Consider the following 25,696-nt stretch of genomic DNA (forward strand, 5'->3'; position numbering starts at 1 on the left):
TTGAATCCATGATGCCATCCAACCATCTCATCCTCTATCACCTCCTTCTCCTCTTGCCCTCAATCTTTCCCAGCATCAGGGTCTTTTCTAATGAGTCAGCTCTTCGCATCAGGTAGCCAAAGTATTGGAGTTTCAGTTTCAGCATCAGTCCTTCCAATGAATATTCAGGATTGATTTCCTCTAGGATGGACTGGCTGGATCTCCTTGCAGTCCAAGGGGCTCTCAAGAGTCTTCTCCAACACCACAGTTCAAAAGCATCAATTCTTCAGCATTCAGCCTTCTTTATGGTCCAACTCTCACATCCAGAGATGACTACTGGAAAAACCATAGCTTTGGCTATATGGACCTTTGTGGGCAAAGTAAGGTCTCTGTTTTTTAATATGCTGTCTAAGTTTGTCATAGCTTTTCTTCCAAGGGCAAGCGTCTTTTCATTTCATGACTACAGTCCCCATTTGCAGTGATTTTGGAGCCCAAGAAGACAAAACCTAGGACCTTTGTATAATGTTGATTAGAAAACATGAATAGCTTAGAAAACAAGACAAGTCATGCTTGTCTTGTTTTCTCTTTTTTTAAACTATCTACTTTATAGGACTATAGTGAGAATTTATTTATTTATTTACTGCACTGAATGGCGTGTGGAATCTTAGTTCTCTGACCAGGGATCAAGCCTGGGCTTGATCTTTGCAATCACAGAGTGTTAATCACTGGACTACCAGGAAGTCCTCCTTGTCTTGTTCTTGATTCAAAAAAATATATTTTAGTATTTCTCTAGTAGACAGATGTGATGTTTGCTTTGGTTCTGCTATAGATACCTATGATCCAGTTAAAAGAAATTTCATTTATTTATAGTTTGCTAACAAACTAAGTTTTCAGAAATTTTGTGCAACTTTTTTGATGATTGTATTATTTTACTTCTTTAATCCATTAATGCAGTAAATTTTTCTCACAGATTTTTCTTAACCATCCTGGCATTTCAAAGATAAACATTTCTAATTGATTGAAATTCTAATTGAAACAATTCTAATTGCATTTCTAATTGATCATCATACATTTATCTTTATATATTAAGTTCAGATTCTTTAAAAATATTTGTCCATTATATACTGCCTCACTAATAACACTAGTTTATCTACTTTTCAGAACTTAGCCAACCCGGTAAAAAAAAAATAACAATAATAATAATAATTAGGCATCTGTGCTCCGACTCTTCCTAGGAGAGATCCCAGATCTCTACTCTGACGATGAGGTTGAAAACATCATAAGCAACGTGAGAAATGAGGTCAAGAGCCAAGGTCTGGTTGACAATAGAGAAAATTGCTGGAAGTTTTTCATAGAGCGAGTCCGACGGCAGCTGAAGGTACGAGGGTCTGCTGCTCAGGGTGCAGAGGACAAGAGATGACTCCCAGGAGCCTCTGTGGACATGTTGGACTCAGCAGTCCTTATTGGCCACCTTGGGAGTGGGGGGATGGGGATGCAGTTCCCTCTGATCCCAAGCACCTGTGTGAGGATGCCCTTCTCACCTGCTGCTTCCCAGCATTCCTTTTTGCTAAATAATTTTAGATTGGAGTGTAATTGCTTTCCAATGTTAGTTCCTGCTGTACAATGAAGTGAACCAACTGTATGTATACATATACCTCTCCCTTCTTGAGCGTCCCTCCCACTCCACCCCCCATTGCAGCCCTCGATCATCACAGAGCACAGAGCTGAGCTCCCTGTGCTAGACAGCAGCTTCCTCCAGCTCTCCGTTTTATGCATGGTGTGGATATGTATCAGTGCTACTCTCCCGTTCTGTCGCCTCCTCTCCTTCCCCTGCTGGCTCCATGTGTCCATTCTCTATGTCTGCATCTCTCTTCCTGCCCAGCACACAGGCTCCTCAGTACCATTTTTTTAGATTCCACATATATGCTTTAATACACAATATTTGTTTTTCTCTTTCTGACTTACTTCACTCTGAATGACAGACTCTAGTAGGTCCACCCACATCACTATAAATGACTCAATTTCCTTTTTTATGGCTGAGCAACGTCCCATTGTATATGTGTACCGCATCTTCTTTATCCATTCATCTGTTGATGGATGTCTAGGTTGCTTCCATGTCCTGGTTATTATAAATATTGCTTCAGTGAATATTGGAGTGCATGTGTCTTTTTCAATTACAGTTTGCTCAGGTTATGTACCCAGGAATGGGGATTGCTGAGTCCCAATATTCCTAATCCCTTGGCTAGAAAGGCTGGCTGAGAGTTTACAGATATTGTCTCTGTTGATATAGCTCCTAATGTCCTGGGAAATAAACAATCCAAGGCTGTGTGGATATCTCTCTAAGTACCTTCTGGGTTCTCCCCATCTTTCTGCCTTCTCAGGTGACTCTCTGCTTCTCCCCAGTGGGGCCCAACCTGAGGGTCCGCAGCAGGAAGTTCCCCGCCATCGTGAACTGCACGGCCATCGTCTGGTTCCACGAGTGGCCAAAACAGGCCCTGGAGTCTGTCAGCCTCCGCTTCCTGCAGAACACGGAAGGCGTTGAGGTGAGAGGGCAGAGGAGACACCCCTCATGCTCCTCTCCATCTCAGGGAGTGAGGGGTCCCCCATCTGGCCCATTGAGCCAAGTGGGCAGTCTCCTGCCATCAGCATGGCCAGGTGACCTCTTTATTCCCTGCCATTTGATTCTAGGCCACAGTCAAGCCATCAGTTAGTGAGTTCATGGCTTTCGTCCACACAAGTGTCAACCACACCTCCCAGTCCTATCTGAGCAACGAGCAGCGCTACAACTACACAACGCCCAAATCATTCCTAGAGTTCATCAGACTCTACCAGAGCCTGCTGCGCAGGAACGGGAGGGAGCTCAGGTCCAAGATGGAGCGGCTGGAGAACGGGTTGCTGAAGCTCCACAGCACCTCTGCCCAGGTAAGCAGCGTCCTTCCAGTCCTCCTGTCCACAGTGGGCTTGGAGGGAAGGAAGGGCAGCCCCTTCCCAGAGGACGGAGACCACAGTCACGCTCTGAAGACCACACACGGTTCTCCAGAGGCTCCAGTGTCACCAGAACAGTGCCTGTGGTGCCCGAAAAGCTTTATCAAAAGTCCAAGCTCTTGTTCTGTGTGCTAAGTCTCTTCAGTTGTGTCTGACTCTTTGCGACCCTATGGACTGTAGCCTGCCAGGCTCCTCTGTCCATGGGATTCTCCAGGCAAGAATCCTGGAGTGAGTAGCTTGCTGTACCCTCCTCCAGGGGATCTTCCTGACCCAGGGAGCAAACCTGCGTCCCTTATGTTTCCTGCATTGGCAAGCAGGTTCTGTACCACTAGCACCACGTGGGAAGCCCCAAACTCTGGTTCAACTCATCCAAAAGAATCTGGTCTAGGAACACAAAGGCAGAACACGTACACACACTGAGGAGCAAAGAGAACGAAGAAGCAGTTTGTTCAGGGCAGAAGCAGAAGCTACACACTCAAATAAGAGTTCAGGCATGCTCAGAGTGAGGGGTACACCGCAGGGTTTGTTGATCCCCCTTTTATTTTTAACCCTTTGACTAAGTGGGGTCTCTCTGATTAGGGGTGGAACAGTCGTTGGGGGAAGGTCGAGGAGTGGCCTGGATTGCACCAGGTGGCATCAGCTACCATGGTCCTGTCCATTCATCTCCTGAAGTCACTATGCCTGCATTCAAAGAGATGCTTTCCCTTCACTTCTACGTACTAGTCAAGCACCACACATAGAAGGTCGTACAGGGTCATCAGCAACCTGTGTGTGTTTTTATTGGAATATAATTGCTTTACAATGTCATGTTAGTTCTTGCTGTACAATGATGTGAATCAGCTGTATGTATACATATACCTCCTCCTTCTTGAACTTCCCTCCCACTCCAGCCCCCATCCCAGCCCTCAGATCATCAGGGGGCACCGAACTGAGCCCCCTGTGCTAGACAGCAGCTTCCCACTAGCTATCTGTTTCACACGTGGTAGTGGTTACACGTCAATGCTACTCTCTCAATTCGTCCCAGACTCTCCTGTGTCCCCCACTGTGTCCACAAATTCATCCCCTACTGAGTCCACAAATCCATTCTCCATGTCTGCTTCTTTATTCTTGTCCTACATTTTTATTTGCATGTGTTCCACAGTTTTCAGGAGAATGCAATGGCACCCCACTCCAGTACTCTTGCCTGGAAAATCCCATGGACGGAGAAGCCTGGTAGGCTGCAGTCCATGGGGTCGCTGAGGGTCGGACATGACTGAGCGACTTCACTTTCACTTTTCACTTTCATGCATTGGAGAAGGAAATGGCAACCCACTCCAGTGTTCTTGCCTGGAGAATCCCAGGGACCAGGGAAACCTGATGGGCTGCCGTCTATGGGGTCACACAGAGTCGGACACGACTGAAGTGACTTAGCAGCAGCCACAGTTTTCATGGTCGATTTCCTTGCTCAGATGCTCCAAGGTTTCTGTTTTAGATGCCACTTCTCCAAGCATCATGGCCTCATTAAAAGCAAAACAAAGAGGTGACGTTGTTGTTGTTCAGTCGCTAGGCTGTGCCCGACTCTTTGTGACCCCATGGACCGCAGCACACCAGGCTTCCCTGTCCTTCACTATCTCCCGGAGTTTGCTCAAACTCATGTCCACTGAGTCAGTGATGCCATCCAACCATCTCATCCTCTGCCATCCCCTTCTCCTCCTGCCCTCAATCTTTCCCAGCATCAGGGTCTTTTCCAATGAGCTGGTTCTTCACATCAGGTCACCAAAGTGTTGGAGTTTCAGCTTCAGCATCAGTCCTTCCAGTGAGTATTCAGGGTTGATTTCCTTTGGGATTGACTGGTTTGATCTCCTTGCAGCCCGAGGGACTCTCAAGAGTCTTCTCCAGGTGACACTGACTCTGCCTAAATGCCTGGTCCTGTCTTTCCTGCCTCACCATGAGCCCGGGCTGAGCTCGCTCTTGGTGGAAGTACACACCCTCAGCTTCAGTTTGGGAGGTTCCCTCTCACAGATACCAAAATCCCTGGAAATACTCCCTTTTTTTCTTTATCACATGTTCGTTTTCCTCTACTTTCTTTTAGTCTCCTACCCACAGTCTCTTCATCTTCAAAAATCCAAACAGTTGAATGGCTGGGAGCAGTGGTTGCAGGGTTGGGCCAGTTTTCTTTGATTTCTTGCATCTTACGATGTTCTCTATCAAAGAGCCTTTGGAACCGAATTCCTTAAACAAACCCTGTCTCATGTCATGCGTGTTCCTCTACGATCCTAAGTGGTTACACCTCGGAAGAAGGCCCCTGTCATCCTGTCCTTGTTTTATTTTTCTACTTACTCTTCCAAATGGAACAAGTCCATTTCAGTTACTTTACTGTTGGAGAACTGTGGACGACTCGGGCACCTCCTCTGCCCTGCTCATACCCATCAGATACTGCTGGGCCCTTGATGGCCCTTCTTTGTTCTCTGTTTACCAGCAGCAGACCCAGCCTCTCATTAAGGTGGTGGAATTTCACGCATTTGCACAATTAAACTAGCATTGTAATCAATTTAATTCTTGAGCATGGCATGTTTCTGCAGATTTCTGAGTCTTTCATTTACTGTCATTTTTTTTAGAACTCTGCCTTCAGAATAGCTCTGTTGAACTTCCTCCTGACTTGTCCTTTTTCTCCACTTTTTTTTTTCTTTACTTAATTTTTTTTTAACTTTTTTAATTTTTATTTTTAAATTTGTACTTATTTATCTATTTATTTTTGGTTGCACTGGGTCTTCACTGCTGTGCACAGGCTTTCTCTAATTGTGATGCACGGGCTTCTCACTGCCATGGCTTCTCTTGTTGCAGAGCGAGGGCTCCAGAGCTCAGGCTCAGTAGTTGTGTCGCACGGGCTTAGTTGCTCTAAGGCACATGAGATCTTCTCAGACCAGGGATCAAACCTGTGTCCCCTGCATTTTCAGGTGGATTCTTAACCACTGAGCCACCAGGGAAGCCCTCCACTTCACTTTCTCGATTCATATACACAATACATCTAAAGGATTGCAGTTTATTCAGTGGGATGCAGTCAGCCCTTGCAATCTATACACACAGGATTTTTCCGCTCAGGAAGTTTTCCTCCTGTGATGAGGTTTCGCTCATCTGGTCGGGCCTTTCCTGCAGGAGCAGTGATGAAGTGGATGGGTTCTTTGCACTTCATGTCTATTGGCTTCTCCCTCATTGCTTTCCTTCCCTTTGGCCTTTTCCTCTACATTCTAGGAAGTTTATCCTCAATGATACTAATCTAATTGTGGGCAATATTGCTTCTGCTTCTTACGCCTCCAGTGAAGACTTTAATTATGCTACTACATTTTCAGTATCCCCACAGACCTTCCTCATCTCATCCTTTCCCCTTTCTAACATTGCTTTTGTATTTCAGCCTATTTTTCTGCAACCGTCTATCACAGGAACCATTCTACTGAGGATGCCAAACAGCTTTCTTGATGTCTTCTCTAAATCCAGTCATGGGTCGTTTTTCAGTTGCATTGTTCCTCTTAGTCTTCTAGATACTATTCCTTCCCTTGTTCTGTATTTACGTGAAGACCTTCTTACCCCTTTGTTTACCTCCAGGCATGATGAGATCTATTCAAACTCAGTGTTTGTCAACAAATGGTATGTGACAATTATCTGCGATGCTACTCTTTTTCTACTATGTTCTTGTAACCAAAACTCCTTCTTAGAGCTACAGTTCAAAGCAGCTTGAGGTACACAGTGTCCCCAGCAGCTTACTTGGTCATACCTTTGTTGCAGTAAGGTAGTGTCTTCTCACCCCAGTTACTTTGTTATTCTCTCCATCTCAGAGCCTCTAGAAAACAGAGTAAGATAGACTCCCAGAATGCAGTACTACCAGATTTGTTTCACCATGTCTCACCTCTTCCTCTTCCTGTCTCCCCCCGCCCCACCTACAGTGCCCTCAGAACATCCTGTATCCCCACTCACCCCTGTTCTGCAAAACACCCATCTCTCCTCTGGGAATTGCTGATCATCCTACACAGAAGACCGTTGCTGGGGAACCATCAATGGGACGTTCACAGAGCAGCACCCAGTGTTCTGTCTTGTACCAACCCTGGGTGTCTGAGCAGACGATAAAGACAGTCTGTTCTCCTGCTTTAAGCAGTCTCTTTAATATGAAGAGGCCTGATTATACCATTAGGTGAATCCAGCTCTCTCTGCCCACCATCAGTGGGGAGTCCTCCCATGTCCTGGCATCCTCCCATGTCCTCCCCTGTCTGTTCTTCTCCTTCTATTTTCTCTGCTTCAATGAATAATATGTCTATCTACCCAGTTACCTAGCCCAGAAACTGCAGTGTTATTTTATACACCTCCTCTTCCCTCACTGCCCACATTTAAGCCTTAACAGCTTCTGCAGATTTTCCAAGTACCTCTCAGGGGCATGCCTTTCACTGTGTCCCCTATTTAGACACGTCTTACCTGGATTATTTCAATAAACTGAACCTTCAGGTGTCTTACCCACCCCAAACCCACTTCACCCACATCCTCTCGTTTCAGCCAAAGTCTTCAAAGTCACCCCCGACCCTGCTCACGTCTCTCTTTCTCTCACTATCCACATCTGGCGCATCAGAAAATCACAGTTGGCTCTAGCTGCAGAGATGCCCAGAATGCCGTTGCCTTGCACCTCTTGCTACCACCCTGCTCTGAGCCACTGACACCTTTTCTCCTGGGCAGCCACGATACCCTTTCACTAGTTTGTCTGCTTCCCTCTAATAGTCTGTCATCAGCTGAGCAGCCAGAGTGATCGATTTATTTATTTGTTTATTTTTGGCTGCATTGGGTCTTCGTTGCTGCATGCGAGCTTTTTCTAGTTTCAGTGAGTAGAGGCGACTCTCTAGTTGGGGTGCTTGGCCCCTCATTGTGGTGTCTTCTCTTATCATGGAACACGGGCTCTTGGGCGAGCTTTCTCTAGTTGAAGTGAGTAGGGGCGACTCTCTAGTTGGGGTGCTTGGCCCCTCACTGCGGTGTCTTCTCTCATCGTGGGACACGGGCTCTCGGGCATGCAGGCTCGGTAGCTGCAGCTCCTAGGCTCTAGAATGCATGCTCATTAGTTGTGGCACCTTGGCTTAGCTGCCCTGCGGCATGTGGAATCTTCCTAGACCAGGGATCGAACCCGTGTCACCTGCATTAGCAGACAGATTCTCAGCCACTGGACCACCAAGGAAGTCCCAGCGCGATCAATTTAAAGCATAGATATGTCACTTTTTTGCTCCACAGCCTGAAGTAGCCCCTACTTCCCTCTTTACACTGAGTCTCCTTCCCAGCCCTGTCCTGTTAACTCTTCAGATCTCATCTCCTACTGCCCCGTCCCCGAGGCATGCCCCCTTAAACCTCGCTGCATCTCTGTCCTTTCCTCAGACATTCCAGGCCGTGGCACCAGCTGTTCCCCTCCCTGGAATGTTCTTCCCTCTAACATCCCCAAGGCTTCGTCTCTCATCTGCTTCAGTTCTTTATTTCAATGTCACCTTCTCAAGGAGTCCTACCCTATGATCTCATTTAAAATTGCAGCCCCCACACCATTCCTGAGCCCCTTATTCTGCTCTACTGTACCTTTCCCCCATAGGATTTACCCAAACGGCAACCCACTCCAGTATCTTGCCTGGGAAATCCCATGGACGCAGAAGCCTGGTGGGTTAGAGTCCATGGGGTCGCAAATAAACAGACACAACTTAGCGACTAAACAACAACAAACATGTTCCATGGGCTTCCCTGGTGGCTCAGTGGTAAAGAATCTCCCCGCCAATGCAAGAGACACAGATTTAATCCCTGGGTCAGGAAGATCCCCTGGAAAAGGAAATGGCAGGATTCTTACCTGGGAAATTATGGAAAGAGGAGCCTGGCAGGCTGCAGTCTATGGGGTCACAAAGAGTCGGATACAACTTAGTGACTAAACAACGGCAACAACATATTATATGATTTACTTATGTTTATATTTTGCTGTCTGTCTCCACCTGTTGGATTCAAGCTCTATAAGAAAAGGGATCCTTGTCTGTTTTGTTTGCTGATGTATTCCAAGCACCTAAAACAGTGCCTGGATGGAGCAGGTACTCAGTAAATATTTGTTTAATGAATTAATAGCATTCTACCTAGTCTCCCTAACTGCATTCTGGCAGCACTCTATACCAGCACTACCCAATAGAAATAGCCTGCAAGTCATAGTCACAAACCTAAATTTTCTAGGGAATTCCCTGGTGGTCCAGTGGTTAAGACTCAGTGCTTTCACTGTTGTGGGCCCAGGGTCCAACTCCTGGTTGGGGAACTAAGATCCCACAAGCTGTGCAATACAGCCCCCCAAAGAAGTCCAAATTTGAATTTTCTAGTAGCTGCATCAAAAAAAGTATAAAAGAAGTGGATTTTATTTTATTTTAATCATATATTTAATAGTATATAATATCACATAATTTAATAGCATTTTATTTAACCCAGTATATTCAAAATATTATCATTTTAACATGTAATCAATGTAAGAAAAATGTTGTTTAAAAAAATTGCTCATAAAATATTTTCCCCTTTTTTTCTATAAGGCTTTAAAAGTTCATGTATACAATTACACTTACAGGGCATCTCAGTTGAGACAAGCCATGTTTTAAATGCTTTCTGCCTGGAATGCTGCAAGAATACAGTCAGAGAGACTAAGCAGAGAGACCAAGTAGAATGTTATATTTTAAAGTACGTTTTAAGTGGTTATTAACCACGTGTGGCTGGTGGCTGCCAAACTAGGCAGCACAGCTTCAGACCAACCTGTGTCCTGCTCTTAGAAGGACTAACAGCAGTATTTCACGATGTGTGCAAGAGAAGTGATCATCTTTGTTCAGACCTCAAGTCTGAGTATTCACTTGAGTAAGCCTTAATGATCTTAGACATGGCCATTCAGATTCTCTAAACTTTTCTAGAACTTTTAAAATTGCTTATAACTCCATTCTCTTCTTCCTCTTTTTGATCACACTGCACCCTGAAGTCCAACAGCACTATTTGAAGTTCTCCCCAAATATCTCTCTCTCTCTCCATGGCTTGTTCACATCTCTGTGTCTTCACATATGTCCCTACCTTGTCAACTTATCAGTGTCAGGACCTAAAAAAGTTTCCTACCCGCCTGCCCACAAGCCCTCTCTAAGCTCTGAGCAGTGTACCTTCCCTTCTCTATGTCCCTTGAATTTTTCATCCTTTTTAAAAAAATTGAAGTATGGTTGATTTACACTGTCATGAATTCATTCTTACGTTTCTTCTCTTGCATACACGTGAAATACTGCTATTAGTCCATCAAGGGTAGAAATCAAGATTTATTGGCACAGAGTAGGTGATCTATAAATGAATAGCTAGGTAGATGATAGATAAGTAGATTGATAGATAGGCAAATGAATGAACAGGTTCAAAAATCACCTACAAACAGAGAGGGGATGGCGAATGGGTCTTTTGAATGGAATGATCTGAGGTGCCTAACTCTGATATAAACCCTTCATCTGGAACTATTCCTTTGATAGAAAAGGACTGAAGTATATCTCACCATAACCTTGGTAAAAGAATGATGACTTTAATTATTAATATATTCTGTAGTATCTTCTGCTTGATTATCACAGCTTTTGGTGCACATAATCTGGTAGGAGTAAGCTAAATGGATCTCACAGCTTGGACTCAGGCAGATTTCCAGATTTGCTTAGCAGTTACTTCCCAGGTGACTCAGGGGAAAGAACCCACCTGCCAATGTAGGAGACAGTTCAACCCCTGGATCAGGAAGATCCCCTGGAGAAGGAAATTGCAACCAATTCCAGTACTCTTGCCTGAAAAGCCCCTTGGACAGAGGAACCTGGTGGACTACAGTCCATGCGGTTGCAAAGAATCAGACACAGCTTAATGACTCAACAGCAACGAGTAGTATTAGAAGTAGTAGTAATGACAATAATTAACAATTGGGTGGTAACCTAAAGTTAAACAGACTTTAGACTTGTAATTTCATGCTTTGACTCAGCTAGTCAGAATATAACTTTTTTTTTCAGTAGCTGAATTTAACTTGGCCCTGGATCCATCTTTTTTCCTTTAAGAGTAGAAACCTCTTAACCTTGCATTTCAGGTTGAGTTGGTCATATCATGTTAAAAACTCAGTCTTTGGAGGGCAGTCAGTTCCCTGTCTTGACACAATCAGAGCCCCCCGCCCTGCCTGGGGTCTCACTCCTCTCACTAACAACCTCAATTCTGTGTTTAACTCAGGTGCGATCACGAGAAAAAGGGACTGTTGGATTTAATCCACAAATCTATCTACCTGGAAACCTTTATTTTTTTAAAATATTTTATTTAACTTTTTATTTTATATTACAGTATACCTGATTAACAATGTGTGATAGTTTTAGGTGAACAGTAAAGAGACTCAGCCAGTTGCCAGCATGAAGGATAGGGGAAAGGATAGTTAGGGAGTTTCGGATGGTCTTGTACACCCAGCTATATTTAAAATGGGTAACCTACAAGGACCTACTGTGTAGCATAGGGAACTCTGCTCGGTGTTATGTGGCAGCCTGGATGAGAGGGGAGTTTGGGGGAGAATGAATACATGTATATGTATAACTTGGAAACTTTTAAATTCAATTTATCCTGGGGTTTAAAATAACCTCAATAACTGTCACCTGGAGTTGACAGTTAACATTTATGATGATGTATTTGTCAAGACGTTTTTGTTTGCAAGTGAAAAAGAAAACTAACTCAAATTCACCCAATGAAAAGAAAAAAAGTGGAAAGTGAAGGAGGGGAGGGAGGGAGAATAGGAAAGAAAATTTTGAGATTACATTAGATGTTTATCAGAACCCTTTTGATGGCAACTAACCAAAATCCAACTGAAGTTGATTAGACGAAACAAAAAGGAGTGGATGAATTCATATCCCTGAAAAGCGAGGGATAGGGTTTAACATGGATAGGACTGGAGTTAGATGTTCACCAGATGTCCTTGTTCAGGCAGGCAATCCCCATGGCTCTGAAACCTCAGACAAGTATTCTGTCTGTTTTACTCCTTATTTATTGTATTTTTTGGCTGCTCTGGGTGTTTGTTGCTGCTCTCAGGCTTCTCTAGTTGTGGTGGGCTGGCTTAGTTTCTCAGAGGCATGTGGGGTCTTAGTTCCCTGACCAGGGATCGAACCCTTGTCCCCTGCATTGGAAGGTGGATTCTTAACCACTGGACTGTCAGGGAAGTCCTTGCTTTCCTTCTTTTCCAGTATTTTCAGCCCAGTTCCTGGGCTGGCTCTGAGAGAGCTTTTTAAGGCTTTGGTTCGCCCATATTGAGCCAATCTATAATGTGGACCCTTTCATTGGCCAAGCCAGGATCCATGACAACCATCAAAGTCAGCCCCACCCAAAATACAAGGACTTAAAAGGCAAGGTCTCTAAAAGAAAACCAAGTTGTGTTACCAGAACATAGTTTTTATATTATTATTAGTTGTTATATAATTATTATTGTTAGGCAGGCAAACCTAACAGATGTCTACTCTAGACAGAAAACATCTGTATCTAAGAGGAAAGCCTGCTTGAAGTCCAATTTCACATCAGAAACTGTTGGAAGTTTTGACTTCATCCCTGGCTCTAGGATTGGATTTGTAACGTAGGCATAGGTCTCAGAGACATTTGGTCTTGAGTATCTTTCAGGTATGGACCCATGACCTCAAGTGACTGACTCAGGCATACTGATACTAATTCTAAGATTCTTTTCTTCCTTTAGTTTCTGTGGTTGGAGGTATGAGGATATAATCCCAAGTTCTTGGCCATCACCTTGCCATCCTGACGGGAGTCACTGACTAAAAGTATATTCACTTTAAAGTACAATGATGTTGAGAGACATGGTGTCGTCTGTGTTCTAGGATGAAGCTGTATCTGAAGCCAGTATAGCCCCAGAATTAAGTTATGTAAATCATTAAATCTTAATTTTGATAAAAAATAGAAAGTGTTTGGTGACTCCATGGATTCCGAGTCAAGAAGGAAGCTATCTCTAGGCCTCCAACTTTCGATGGAGTGTTATTTGTGACTGATTATTCTGGATTCCTTCTCCACCTTCTGGAGCTCTGGGGACCTCTCTGTGAACCTCTCTGAATCATGTGCCTGGACCTTGAAGAAGGGAGGGTCTCCCACCACCATCTTACCCTTGCTGGACTCAGTCAGCGTCCCCCCACCTCCAAGAGTCAGCATCGATGGTCGATACTCGTGGGGAGAGGGTCTCATCAGTGTTGGTAACACCTCCCCTCTTGATCTTCCTATCCAAGTGTGGGAGTGTCTAGGTGACAAGAAACCCAGAGTGCAGCCTGAATGCTATGAATAAGGGGGAAAGGGAAGAGAAAATATTTAAGTCACTTACTTCAATGTCCTGTTCTACTGAAGAAGAGCCATCAGATGACCTTGAGTTCTGCCTTGTTGGTAGCCTACATCTGATGAGCTTCCCAGGTGGCTCGGTGGTAAAGAACCTGCCTGCCAGTGCAGGAGACACAGGAGACATGGGTTCAATCCCTGGATCAGGAAGATCCCCTGGAATAGGAAATGGCTACCCACTCCAGTATTCTTGCCTGGGAAACCCCACGGACAGAGGAGCCTGGTGGGCTTCAGTCAGTGGGGTCGCAAAGAGCTGGACGCGACTGAGTGACTGAGCAGCTACAGCCTACTTCTTTCTGGCTGGCTGGCCCCTCGTGTCACTCCGTGTCACAGCTTAAGAGTTATAAAGCTTCTATCCACAGCACTGGTGATTACTTACCCGGGGCCTGAGGTCATAAGGCAAATCTGCAAGCCATAAAACAAACAACAATAACAACAACAAAAAAGACCCACTTCAATTTTCTCAAATCTCTCAAGATTTGGAAAGGAACACAAAGTTACTGGTGTGTTTGCTGACTGGAGTGATTATGTGGTTCAATCATTTTGATTTACAATTGCATCTTTGTCCTTGTAGAAATTACTCTGCAGCTGAACAATGGGAGAGGGAAAGGGATTAACCTTCCAACACAAGAATACAGGACCCGTTCTAGGGAGCAGGCCTCCATCTGAGGTTAAGCAAAGTCTCCGATTTCTATGAATACACAAAATTAAAGCACATTCTTTTTTTCTTCTGCCTTCATTTTCTTTTCTTTTGATCTGCCATGAAAAGGGAATTATCAGCAACGTCTAAGCCCCCGTTTTATATTTGCAGCACTTGAATCTGTTTGACATGTTCCAGGAGCTCTGAAGTAATCTTTGGTGGTTGCATAAAATAGACTTCAGAAAAATGAGAGACAAGGGGTCATCCTGGAATGTAAAGTTTATCCGCCATATTGCAAATACAATTGACTTTTTTTTTTTTTTTTACTTTCCAGAAATAAACAGATCTGAGTCTTCTCTTTGCATACGAACAGGCCTTGAGTTAGGCCAGTGATTCTCAAACCTAGGTGGGCATCAGATTCACCCAGAGGACCTATTAAAACACAGATTGCAGGGCCCCACCACCAGAATTTCTAATTCAGTAGGTCCAGAGTGGACCAGAGAACTTGATCCCTTTTTTTCCAAGATTTTATTTATTTATTTATTGGCTGTGCTGGGTCTTCACTGCTGCATGTGGGCTTTCTCTAGCTGCAGTGAGCAGGCTTCTCATCGTGGTAGCTCCTCTTGTTGCAGAGCACAGGCTCCAGGGCACGTGGGCCTCAGTAGTTGCAGCACATGGGCTCTGTGGTTGCGGCACACAGGTTTAGTGGCTCCGAGCATGTGGGCTTCTCCTGGATCAGGGATGGGACCCGTGTCCCGTGCTGTGACAGGTGGGTTCTTTACCACTGGACCACTGGGGAAGCCCCAAACTTTGCATTTCCCAGGTGGTGCTGATGCTGGGTACCACCTCCTGGGATCTGAGGACCACATTCTGAGAACCATCACCCCCTACTGAGCACATAGAAAGCCATTCACCTCTTCCCAGCTGACTGGGAACATAGGATTCCTAGGAGCCAGAGTTCCCACCACTCCAACATCGTCCCCAGATGCACATGGACATAGAGGTGGGCGGAGAACGCAGCTGGTCTGGACCATCGGAATCCATGCTGTTGCACTTCAACCTGGTCATCTACTTCTTGAAAGGACTGTGGGAATAGATGAAGTCCAACTAAAGGAGGACGAGCAAAGGCTCTTTATTCAGAGCTCACTCTAGCAGGGCAGTCAGCCACCATCATTTGCGCTTTGGTAGAGACAGTAACAGGTCTCCCTGGTGGCTCAGCAGTGAAGACTCTGCCTGACAATGCAGGAGACACAAGTTCAGTCCCTGGGTTGGGAAGATCCCCTGGAGAAGGAAATGGCAACCCACTCCAGTATTCTTGCCTGGGAAATCTCATGGACCGAGGAGCCTGGCAAGCTACAGTCCATGGGGTCACAAAGAGTCAGACACGATTTAGCGACTGAGCAACAATAACAAGAGACACAAAAGCAGGCAGAGGAATGGGAAAGCTAAATAGTTGGAAGAAAAGCATTCCCAGATGGAGGCTGTCGGCCATTGGGAGGCAGAGGAGGGCAGATCAGAAGCTGGGCATCTTGTTTAGGGGTGGGTGTTTGAATTTCTCTCATTTCTGGTCCTTCATTGGGATAAAATTAAGAAAGTTGTCAGTTATTAATCAAGTCCTGGCCATTTTGAACTGATTCTTATAGAGGTTATTGCCTGTCTTCATGGACTGTTACTTAGACAGTAGACTTGTTGCCAAACCAAGGTCCAGTCGCTGGCTGCTCAAAAGCCAGTAAAGAGGTCAGGTTGATGGAAAGGAAAATCTGCTAAATTTGGATGCTAGAAGCTGGTGGGGAGAGCGGATATATGTCCAAAGGCTGACTCCCCTACCCGGTAAGTCAGTGGGCAAGAGGTTTTGTAGACTGAGGAAGAGGGCTACATGCAGAAACAGCACAGCTCTGACAGTCAACTTGAAATTGGTCATCATTATTAGGTATTCAATTCCAAGGTCAGTTCATTCCCATTTCCTTGAGGCCAGTTCTCAGAATTATGGCAGCTTACGTCATGGCTACAGTCTGGTCGTTATATAGTTGACTTCTTCACCTGGTAGGGGTTTCTGTATCTACACAGGATATGGCTCAGAATATTATCTATAGCCCTTGAGGAGGAACCAAATGTTCTTGAATATGTTTAATGACTACGTTATTATTATTTGGTTTCCCTCAGCTGTTTTCCTTTGTTCGTGCATGTTCTCACTTCTCTGATTGAATCTATTTTTGGCTAGTTTTTCCACCAACAAGAGGCAGGCTGAGGACATTGCAGGGGCAAGGACACAGGGTCCTGTTCCATTTCAGTCTGACTTGTGGCAGGCTGGCTTTCTCAGCTGGTTGCTGTAGATAATGGGCTGGTCTCCTGGGCAGGTTGTTGTAGGTTCTAGGTCAGAGTTCTGCTTTTATGGTCTGGCCACTGTCTGTTCATATATTCCATCTTACATGATACCCAGTGGACACTCACTTTTTATAGTTTGCTAAATCCTCAGTGCATTCCAGACTGGCCAAATTCAATTAAAGGATAATTGTTGCTTATTAAAGCCCTACTATGTGCAAAGTGTTATATTAGGCCTGTGAGGTTTTTACAAGACACAGACACCAACGTCAGTGAGAAGCCAGCTGTGTCATTTAGGCATCAAGGAGAAAGAAAGTTCACAGCCTCCGTTGCTTAGAATCTCCCACCACATTTGCTGCAGAGGAGAGAGGAAGAGGGTGGCCAGGGCACCTTTCCTTTCCCAGGTCAGGGAGCTTGGTCCCAGCTGAGAGCTCAGCTTTGCACCTTTGCATCAGGAGCTGGTGTTCTTCCCTGCCCTGCAGGGTCAGACCCCACCATGGTTCCATCGGAAAAAACCTGCCACTTTTCTGCTGCAGGTGGATGAGCTGAAAGCCAAGCTGGCCACCCAGGAAGTGGAGCTGAGGCAGAAGAATGAAGATGCCGACAAGCTGATTCAGGTGGTGGGTGTGGAGTCGGACAAGGTGAGCAGAGAGAAAGCCATTGCCGATGAGGAGGAGCAGAAGGTGGCCCTCATCATGCTGGAGGTGCAGCAGAAGCAAAAGGACTGTGAAGAAGACCTGGCCAAGGCAGAGCCAGCGCTCACAGCAGCCCAGGCGGCCCTCAACACCCTCAACAAGGTAGGAGGAACGTGTGTGTGCTGGCTTATCCCTCTGGGGAGGAGCAGCCTCTCCTCCGACCCAAAGGCAGCCCACCACGCTGGCGTTCCGAGGGACACAAGGGCACAGTCCAGAGGGCTGGGCTGGGACCAGCTGCCACTGGCTTATTCATTGAGCAGGCAGACGTTTACCTACGCTGAATATATGTCAGGATGCACAGGCTGCCAGCGAAATCCCAGAGGTGTGAGTCCCGAACTTATCGGGACAGGAGGGGCCAACTGTCCAGCCTCCTCACTTCACTGATGAGAAAGCCAGAGCCCAGAGTCACAGACCTCAATGTTGAACTCACATCTTCAAAATGCAAGCCCAGAGACCTTATGGCTATGCAGTCCATGGTCATTTTACTTCTTCTGTGCTATAGGACACATAGGCCTCTTACGGGCTTCCCTGGTGGCTCAGGTGGTAAAGAATCTGCCTCTAATGCAGGAGAGCTGGGTTCAAACCTTGAGTCAAAGCTTCCCAGTTGGCGCTAGTGGTAAAGAACCCACCCCAATGCAAGACATGTAAGAGACTTCAGTTTGATCCCTGGATTGGGAAGATCTCCTGGAGCATGGCAACCCACTCCAGTATTCTTACCTGGAGAATCCCATGGACAGAGGAGCCTGGCAGGCTACAGTCCATGGGGTAGAACAGAGTTGGACATGACTAAAGCGACTTAGCACGCACATGCATGCAGGCCTTGTAAGGCCCTATGAAAATGTTTAAGATATGAGACTAAAGTAAGATGTCTCCAAAGTAAGAGAAAAAAATCTATGAAATCAAACTTGGCAAGTCCTCAGTTGTTGACAACATGTAACTGTGTGTCAACTAAATTCAGCTCATACACATGACCTTTTACTGGAACAAGCGTGGCTCTTGAGATGTGTTCATTGGGAGCTTTATTTTGGCTCCCTTTAAAGATACTCTGTGTGTTGAGAGGTGCCTGTGGGTAGTACTTCTTCCTTTTATAGTTTTCACACTAACTTTCTTTCCCATTTGGATGCCCGGGGCTGAGAGACTGAGGGAGGAAGATGGAAAGCAGGGCAGACAGACTCAGGTCATCAGGAATTGGTATCACAGAGGAAAGCTGATGTTTACTTGGAAGCTCACATCATCTCTTTGCAGACCCTCCACCGGTTCCTCTTTCTGCTGAGAGTCTAGATACTCACTTGCCCCTTCACAGGGGCCATTTGGTCAAGGTCTCAGAGAGCCCATGCCAGGTGGGCCATGCCAGCAGCTCACCTCTGCTCCACAGGAAACACCTGTGCCTCTTTCTTCCAGATGGAATCTGAGAGTGTTGGCCACCCATGTAGGAAACACCCCCCAAGTTCCACTGCCAGGGGACTAGCCTGCCATTTGCACCCTGTAGATTTCTATAAGTTAGAACCCCAGTCCAGTGTCATTCAAGTTGCATTTAAGCTCTCTCAGTGGTCTCCTGGTGACCACTGAGTCACCAGGGAAGCCCTAGCTGCAACATTGAACTCTTAATTGCAGCGTTTGGGATCTAGGCCCCTGATCAGGAACCGAACCCAGGTTCCCCTGCTTTGGGAGTGTGGAGTCTTAGCCACTGGACCACCAGGAAAGTCCCTCTGAAGCTTTCCTTTATGGATTCTGTGTAACCAATGCACACCTTGCTTTGGAAGGTAGCATCCCTTGGCTTAGGTCCTCAGCACATCTGAGACTAACTGAGGACACTGGAAAATCCTGTGATGTATAGTTATGTATAAATTGTATTAAATGTGAGATATGAGTGCATTTTGGTGTTTTTATGATGTGTGGTGGGAGGTCCCTAAAAGGAAGGACCTATAAAATCCTTAAGTGGGCCTCTACCTCACATTCATAGAAAACACAAGATTTCTCCAGGAAAATTTTAGAAATTATGGATAGACTGGGGAGTGGAGGTGTAACCCGATTATGCCACCACTTCTCAGCCTGAAAGCTTTTCTTTCTTCTTGAAGGTCTTTCTATTTTCACTGGAGGAAAATTGCTCTACAGTGTTGTATTGGTTTCTGCCAGACAACAATGCGAATCACTTCTTGCCAAGAAGATGAACGTCTTTCATAAGATTTTTTGACACAGATTATATGTTCTAAGATGAGCTGAGTCCAAATTCTGGCTGGACTATTTACTGTGTGTGACCCTAGGAATGACTTTATGGTCTTTGAGTCTCTGTTTCCTCACCTGTAAAGAAGAGGTGGTAGTAATATAGTCCCCATCAGGCTGTGAAGGACAGCGAAGCCTGGCGTGCTGCAGTCCATGGGGCCGCAAAGAGTCGGACGTGACTGAGCAACTGGACAGCAACAACAGGTTGTTGTAAGGATTCAGTTAGATAACGCATGAAAAGTATTAATAGCTAACAGATGGCAGCCACTCAGTTTGCTGTAGTCGACGATGTCTTTATAACAGTGTTATCTCTTCTGTTTCCACAGGCTGAAAACAGTGAAAACCCCTGAATACTCTTGGTTAATTTTATGGCTGATTAGTTAGGTGACCTTTGCTGGTAGAAATGAACACATAGAGGTGTAACTCATGAAAGTGACGGGATCGGATTGAGAAAAAAGCACTGGGTTTGAGTACTAGATACCTCTGCCACAAAGAAAGTGAAACTCATGTTTCTAAAGGAATGAAGTTTTCTTAATAATTTTATTTGTTTGTTTATTTTAGTCCATGCCGGGTCTTCATTTCTTCTCAGGCTTCTCTAGTAGTGGTAGGCAGGTTTCTCACTGCGGTGACTTCTCTTGTTGCGGAGCACAGGCTCTAGGGCAGGCAGACTCAGTAGCTGTGGTTCCTGGGCTCTAGAGCACAGGCTCAGTTGCTGGGGCTCATGGGCTTAGCTGCTCCCCAACATGTGGGATCTTCCTGGATTAGGGACTGAACCCATCTCCTTCATTGACAGGCGGGTTTCTTACCACTGAGCCACCAGCAAAGCCCATGAAAATCATTTTTAATGAATGCCTACTATGTATGGTAGCTCAATGGTAAAGAATCCACCTGCCAATGTAGGAGATGAGGATTCTGTCCCTGGGTCAGGAAGATCCCCTGGAGGAGAAAATGGCAACTTGCTCCAGTATTCTTGCCTGGACAATCCCATGGACAGAAGAGCCTGGCCAGCTGCAGTCCATGGGGTCACATGGACTGCAGCTTAGAGCTAGACACAACTCAGCGAACTAACCCACAAACACTGTGTGCCAGAGAACAGGACAGGTACTGTCTTCAAACGAGCTGCGGAGCCTCACGCGCCAGCCACTGAACTTCTTCATCTCTCACAATGGCATGTGATGTTATCTTAGCTTCAAGTGTACAACATAACGATTCGGTATATACAAATATATGGTGAAGTGATCACCACACTAGGTCTGGTTAGCATGTATCACCGTGCATAGTTGCAATTTTTTCTCGTGTTTTGTTTGCTCTTCTTTTAAGATTTACTCTCTTAGCAACTTTCAAATATACAACACAGTTAGCTATACACTACATCCCCAGGACTTATTTATTTTAAACCTGGAAGTTTGTACCTTTTGAACCACCTTCACCCATTTCTCCCAGCCCCCACCCCCTGCTCAGAGAAGTAGAATGGATCAGATTGTACCACACAGAACAGGGGAGATGTTTCTTCACGAACACAGGGACCCCTTGAGTATCCTCAAATTTTTTCGCATCCACAGGACTCTGGTATTTAAGGACCGCATTCCTATTTTCTCATCATTTTCAAAGTTAACAATGAAGCTTTAGTTAATACATAAAGAACACCTGTAAATCAGAGCCTAGTAGTAAGTCCCTGTACATTTTAAGTCTCTGCTTTGGCAGTTTTATCTCACTTTTATAGCTAAACTGAAGCAAATCCAGTATAGCTTTTCCTGCCCTAGTTGAAGAATGGTTTTGCTTACAATTTCATGGCTTCTTTTTTTTCTCCTTGCAGAGTTACTTGAAATTTTCTATTTATTTCCTATGCGTTTTATCCAGTAAACTTACTTTTTATTATACAAATAACATATAATGGCATTTTTATCATTACAATAATTCAGAGAGTACAGAATGTACAGGATGAAACATAAAGTCACCCTTCTTTCCACTCCACCCCCAGTCCTCTCCTAAAACAGCACTCCTGGAAAAGCTTGAGCTGTATCTCATCCAGCAATTTTTCTATGTATTTATATCTGTGCAAATACACATATGAAATACAGTAGGTCTTCCCTGGTGGCTCAGACAGTAAAGAATTCACCTGCAATACAGGAGACCCAAGTTCAGTCCCTGGGTCGGGAAGATCTCCTGGAGAAGGGAATGGCAACCCTCTCCAGTATTCTTGCCTAGAGAATTCCACGGGACAGAGGAACCTGGTGGGCTGCAGTCCAGTGGGTCACAAAGAGTCGGGCATGACTGAGGGACTAACACCTAGGGCTTCCCTGGAGGCTCAGACTGCAGTGCAGGAGATTTGTGTTTAAAGCATGATATATTTTATATGCACTGCATTATATGTTTATATACATATAAAATATATCATATTTTAAATACAAATAGATAATGACAACTTACTCTTCCTCATGAAACAAGACTGTGTCACGCCAATACATACATTGAAACCATATTCATTTAATGCTTTGTAGTAGTATTCCAGGCTATAACGTACTCTATTTCTTTTAGCTATTTACTCTTGAGTGTCTAATTAGTTTCTTTTTTCTCTAATACAAATATTCTTGTACATACATCTTTACTCCACATGTTCACATATTTCTCTGGGCCAAATAAGAAATCCACTTGTTTGAGAGAATAACATGGCAGGTTGAATCATACCTCCTCCACCCCTCAAAATACCCACGTCCTAACCTCTGGAACCTGTGGATTTTACTTCATATGGTGACTCGGTGGGCGTGGTTAAATCAAGGATCTCACAGTGGGGAGATGATGCTGGACTATCCAGTGAAAGTGAGAGTGTTAGTCGCTCAGTCATGTCCACCTCTTTTTGACTCCATGGACTATAGCCCACCAGGCTCTTCTGTCCGTGCAATTCTAGAGCAAGAATACTGGAGTGGGTTGCAGTTCCTTTCTCCAGGGGATCTTCCCCATTCAGGGGTCAAACCCGGGTCTCCTGCATTGCAGGCAGATTCTTAACCATCTGAGCCACCAGGGAAGCCCCAGCTGGGTCCTAAATGTCATCACAAGGATCCAAAGAAGAGGGAGACAGGAAGATCGGAAGAAGGCAGCATGATGGTGGGAGCAGAGCGGGCAGACACAGCTGATATGATGTGGAACCTTGAGCCAAGGAGTGAGGCTGGCTCTGGAAACTGGGAACAGAAAGGGTCAGACTCGCTGCTCCAGCCTCCAGAAAGAACCAGCCTCTCCAACATCTTCGGCTTAGGAATCCTGACCTCCAAAATAGGAAGACTGTACGTTCACGTTGAGTCACTGTGTTTATGGTAATTTCTTACAGAAGCAATGTGTGTGCTCAGTTGCTTTAGTCCTATCTGACTCTTTGCAACCCCAGGGACTGTAGCCCACCAGTCTCCTCTGTCAATGGGAGTCTCTAGACAAGAACACTGGAGTGGGTTACCATGCCCTCTTCCACGGGATCTTCCTAACCCAGCGATTGAGCCCCTGTCTCTTATGTCTCTTGGATTAGCAGGTGGGTTCTTTGCCACTAGCGCCACTTGGGAAGCCCCACAGAAGCAATAGGAAGCTCTAACAATAATTCTCTTTTTTATATAAGTAATGCTTAATTTCTATCCAAAATAGCTACTCTTCTTTATAGTTGTAAGCACTGCTTTCCCCCACATCCTTGCCAGTCTTAAGTATTTTCAATCATTCTAATTTTTCTCATTAAGAACACAAGAATTTTTTCATTTAAAAAATTTGTGAATGGTTAGATTCCAATACTTAGATTACTTCCTTCATTATTTGCTCAAATTCTTTGTCCATTTTCTGATGAGATAATTTCCCTTTTCTGTATTGATTTATAGGGTTTTTAAGATAAATTTTTACTATATATCTTGCTTTATATGTTGTAAATATTTTCTTCCTGTCATTTGACTTGTAACTTAATATTTACAAGTTATTTATAAAAGGTATATTTTATAATTAAATGATTTTGAGAATTCTAGGGTTACAGAGTTTAACAGACTTCTTTCCTACAGGACTTTTTAAGACCTTTATTATATGACAAGCTTGATACTGAAAGTGATAGAGATAGCACAAGAAAATAAAACCTCAAATTATACAAATTTATGAGTAGTGATTTAAGATATCCATATAAAATGCTGGTAAATCAAGCCTAGCAATTTATTCAAACAACAGTATGCTGCCGACCAAAGTTTTGCCTATGCAAGGCTACTCCTGTAAATATACCCAACCATTGATCAAAGGATAATAGCTTTGGGGGACTTCCTTGTGGTCCAATGGTTAAGACTTCACTTTCCAATTCAGGAAGTGTGAGTTCGATCCCTGGTCTGGGAGCTAAGATCCCAAATGCCTTGAGACCAAAAAACCAAAACATAAAACAGAAGCAATGTTGTAACAAATTCAGTAAAAACTTTTAAAATGGTCCACATTAAAAAAAAAAAGGCAAAAAATTCTGTAGTTAGAGAAATGTCAAAAATGATACCTAACACAATTCAACATCCTTTCCTATTAAAACTCTCAGTATAGTAGGAACAAAAGGATATTTGGATAATTTGCTAGCACATAGCAATCAATTCCTGTCCAAGAATGAAACATCCCGTCTAACGGTCGAGCATTAGCAGAATTCCCATTAGCAAAGAAAAAGCACAATAATGACCCCCTCTGCTTCTATTATAAAACAATTGCCCTAAAGTTTCTAGCCAATGCAATGATAAATGAAAAATGGTAATTGTGCAAATGTTGTAAAGTAGCAGACAAATGTGTTATTATTCATAGATGTCATAAAAATATAATAAAACAAATAAAAGGGGAGGGTTAAGGGCCCATTACAAAATTTAATAGCTTTCCTAATATCAGCAGTAGCCAGTTAGAAAATATAATATTTTCAAGATAGCAATCAAAACTCTCAGTATAAGTAAACATAAATAAATTTATTGAAACTATGTGAAGAAAACTGCACATCTTTGTTGAGTAGTGTAAAATAAGATATGAACAGGGAAATAGATGTACCAAGTTTGTGTAAGGCAAGATTTAATATTTTAAGGATGTCACTATTCCTCAAATACTTTATACATTAAATCCAAGTCTAATTTGACTCTTATTTGGGGCTTACTTATTTCTAATTTCATTAAAAGTTCATATCATTTAAGCAGCTATTAAAAATTTAATAACCTAAATACTTAACAATATGGAGTTGGCTAAATTATGGCTCATCTAAATGAGAGAAAATTGCACATACTTTATCTAAAATCATATTTTGCAAAAATAATTCATATCATGAAAGAGTTTAAGATACAATTTTCAGTGAAAGCCAGATTCAAAAAAATGGTGTCAACAGTGATTGTATATGTATATGTATGTACATATATGTGTGCATGTGTGTGTGTTAAGTCAATTCAGTTGTGTCTGACTCTTTGTGAACCTATGGACTGTAGCCCACCAGGCTGCCCTGGCCATGGGATTTTCCAGGCAAGGATACTGGAGTGGGTCGCCGTGCCCTCCTTCTTTACCACTAGCGCCACCTGGGAAGCCTACATATATGTATATGTGTATATAAACGAATCAGCCAGACATGCATCACATTCATATATATTCACACTACATTCACTCATTATCTTTCTTTTCTGTGCCTCTTTGATAGTTTGTTAAGCATATATAATGAAACGTACCAGGACAGTGTTTATCTCTGGGTAGTAAAATGATGAGTGAGTCTGGTTTTCATCTTCATCTTTGCTAAATATTTCACAACAAATATGTATTCTTTTACTAGAAGGACTAAATTATGTAATCTTATAAACCAGTGAACAATGAGAAAGAAACTGTAAAAGAACTAGAAAAGTTACTATAAGGTCACATCATCTTAATACGTATGAAAGACCCTTCTTACCATAAAAACGAAGGATGATAGCATGATGTCATCTGGAAAAGGATTATTCAGTTTGGCTGTAGGAAAGCTGAATTTCTACCTGTCACCGAATATCTTAAATTTTTTTAATTAAAAAAAGAGTATTCTCGTGTGTGTGTGTGAAGAGGTCTTATAAATCGTGCTGGAACTGGCGTTTGTGCCTGCCCTCTCCCCACTCATTTACTCTCTGCCCTTCCCCCTCCTGAAACATCAGGTTCTCTAAGTGGTCCTCCCAGAACCCCCTCCCTGGCCAAAGTGATACCATCAGTCTTCAAGAATCCACTAGCCTAGTAGCCCTGTTTTTTGCTTTTTTTCAGAGCACTTCTCACTCTCTAACATACCAAAGATTGACCCTTTTGTGTCTGTCCCTCCCATCTGCGTGAGCAAAAGGACTGACTTTTTTATTTACCACTACATCCCCCCTTTGCCAAATGAACAACTGTGCAGACACGTTTATTCACTCAGCGGAGACTCCCTGACTGCCCTCCATGCCAGACACTGTTCAAGGTGCCCGTGATGCCTCCATGAACAAAGATTCTGCCTCTATGAAGATTCTGTTTAGCTCTGGGCAGGGGC

At 44.1% G+C, this 25,696-nt stretch overlaps 1 protein-coding gene across 5 annotated transcripts in view; it reads left to right on the top strand.

Annotated features, from left to right (window-relative positions):
* The window catches only part of DNAH9 (dynein axonemal heavy chain 9), a 287,208-nt gene that overhangs the window by 183,673 nt on the left and 77,839 nt on the right, over positions 1–25,696 (top strand). For all 5 annotated transcript variants that reach the window (XM_070389508.1, XM_070389511.1, XM_070389509.1 and 2 more), the window contains 4 exons: positions 1,215–1,357; positions 2,361–2,522; positions 2,668–2,901; positions 16,825–17,085. In XM_070389508.1, coding sequence (XP_070245609.1) covers positions 1,215–1,357; positions 2,361–2,522; positions 2,668–2,901; positions 16,825–17,085 — 800 coding nt within the window. The remainder of the gene's footprint in view (positions 1–1,214; positions 1,358–2,360; positions 2,523–2,667; positions 2,902–16,824; positions 17,086–25,696) is intronic.

Source organism: Bos mutus, chromosome 19 (assembly GCF_027580195.1).
Source record: "Bos mutus isolate GX-2022 chromosome 19, NWIPB_WYAK_1.1, whole genome shotgun sequence".
NCBI classification, from domain to species: Eukaryota; Metazoa; Chordata; class Mammalia; order Artiodactyla; family Bovidae; genus Bos; species Bos mutus.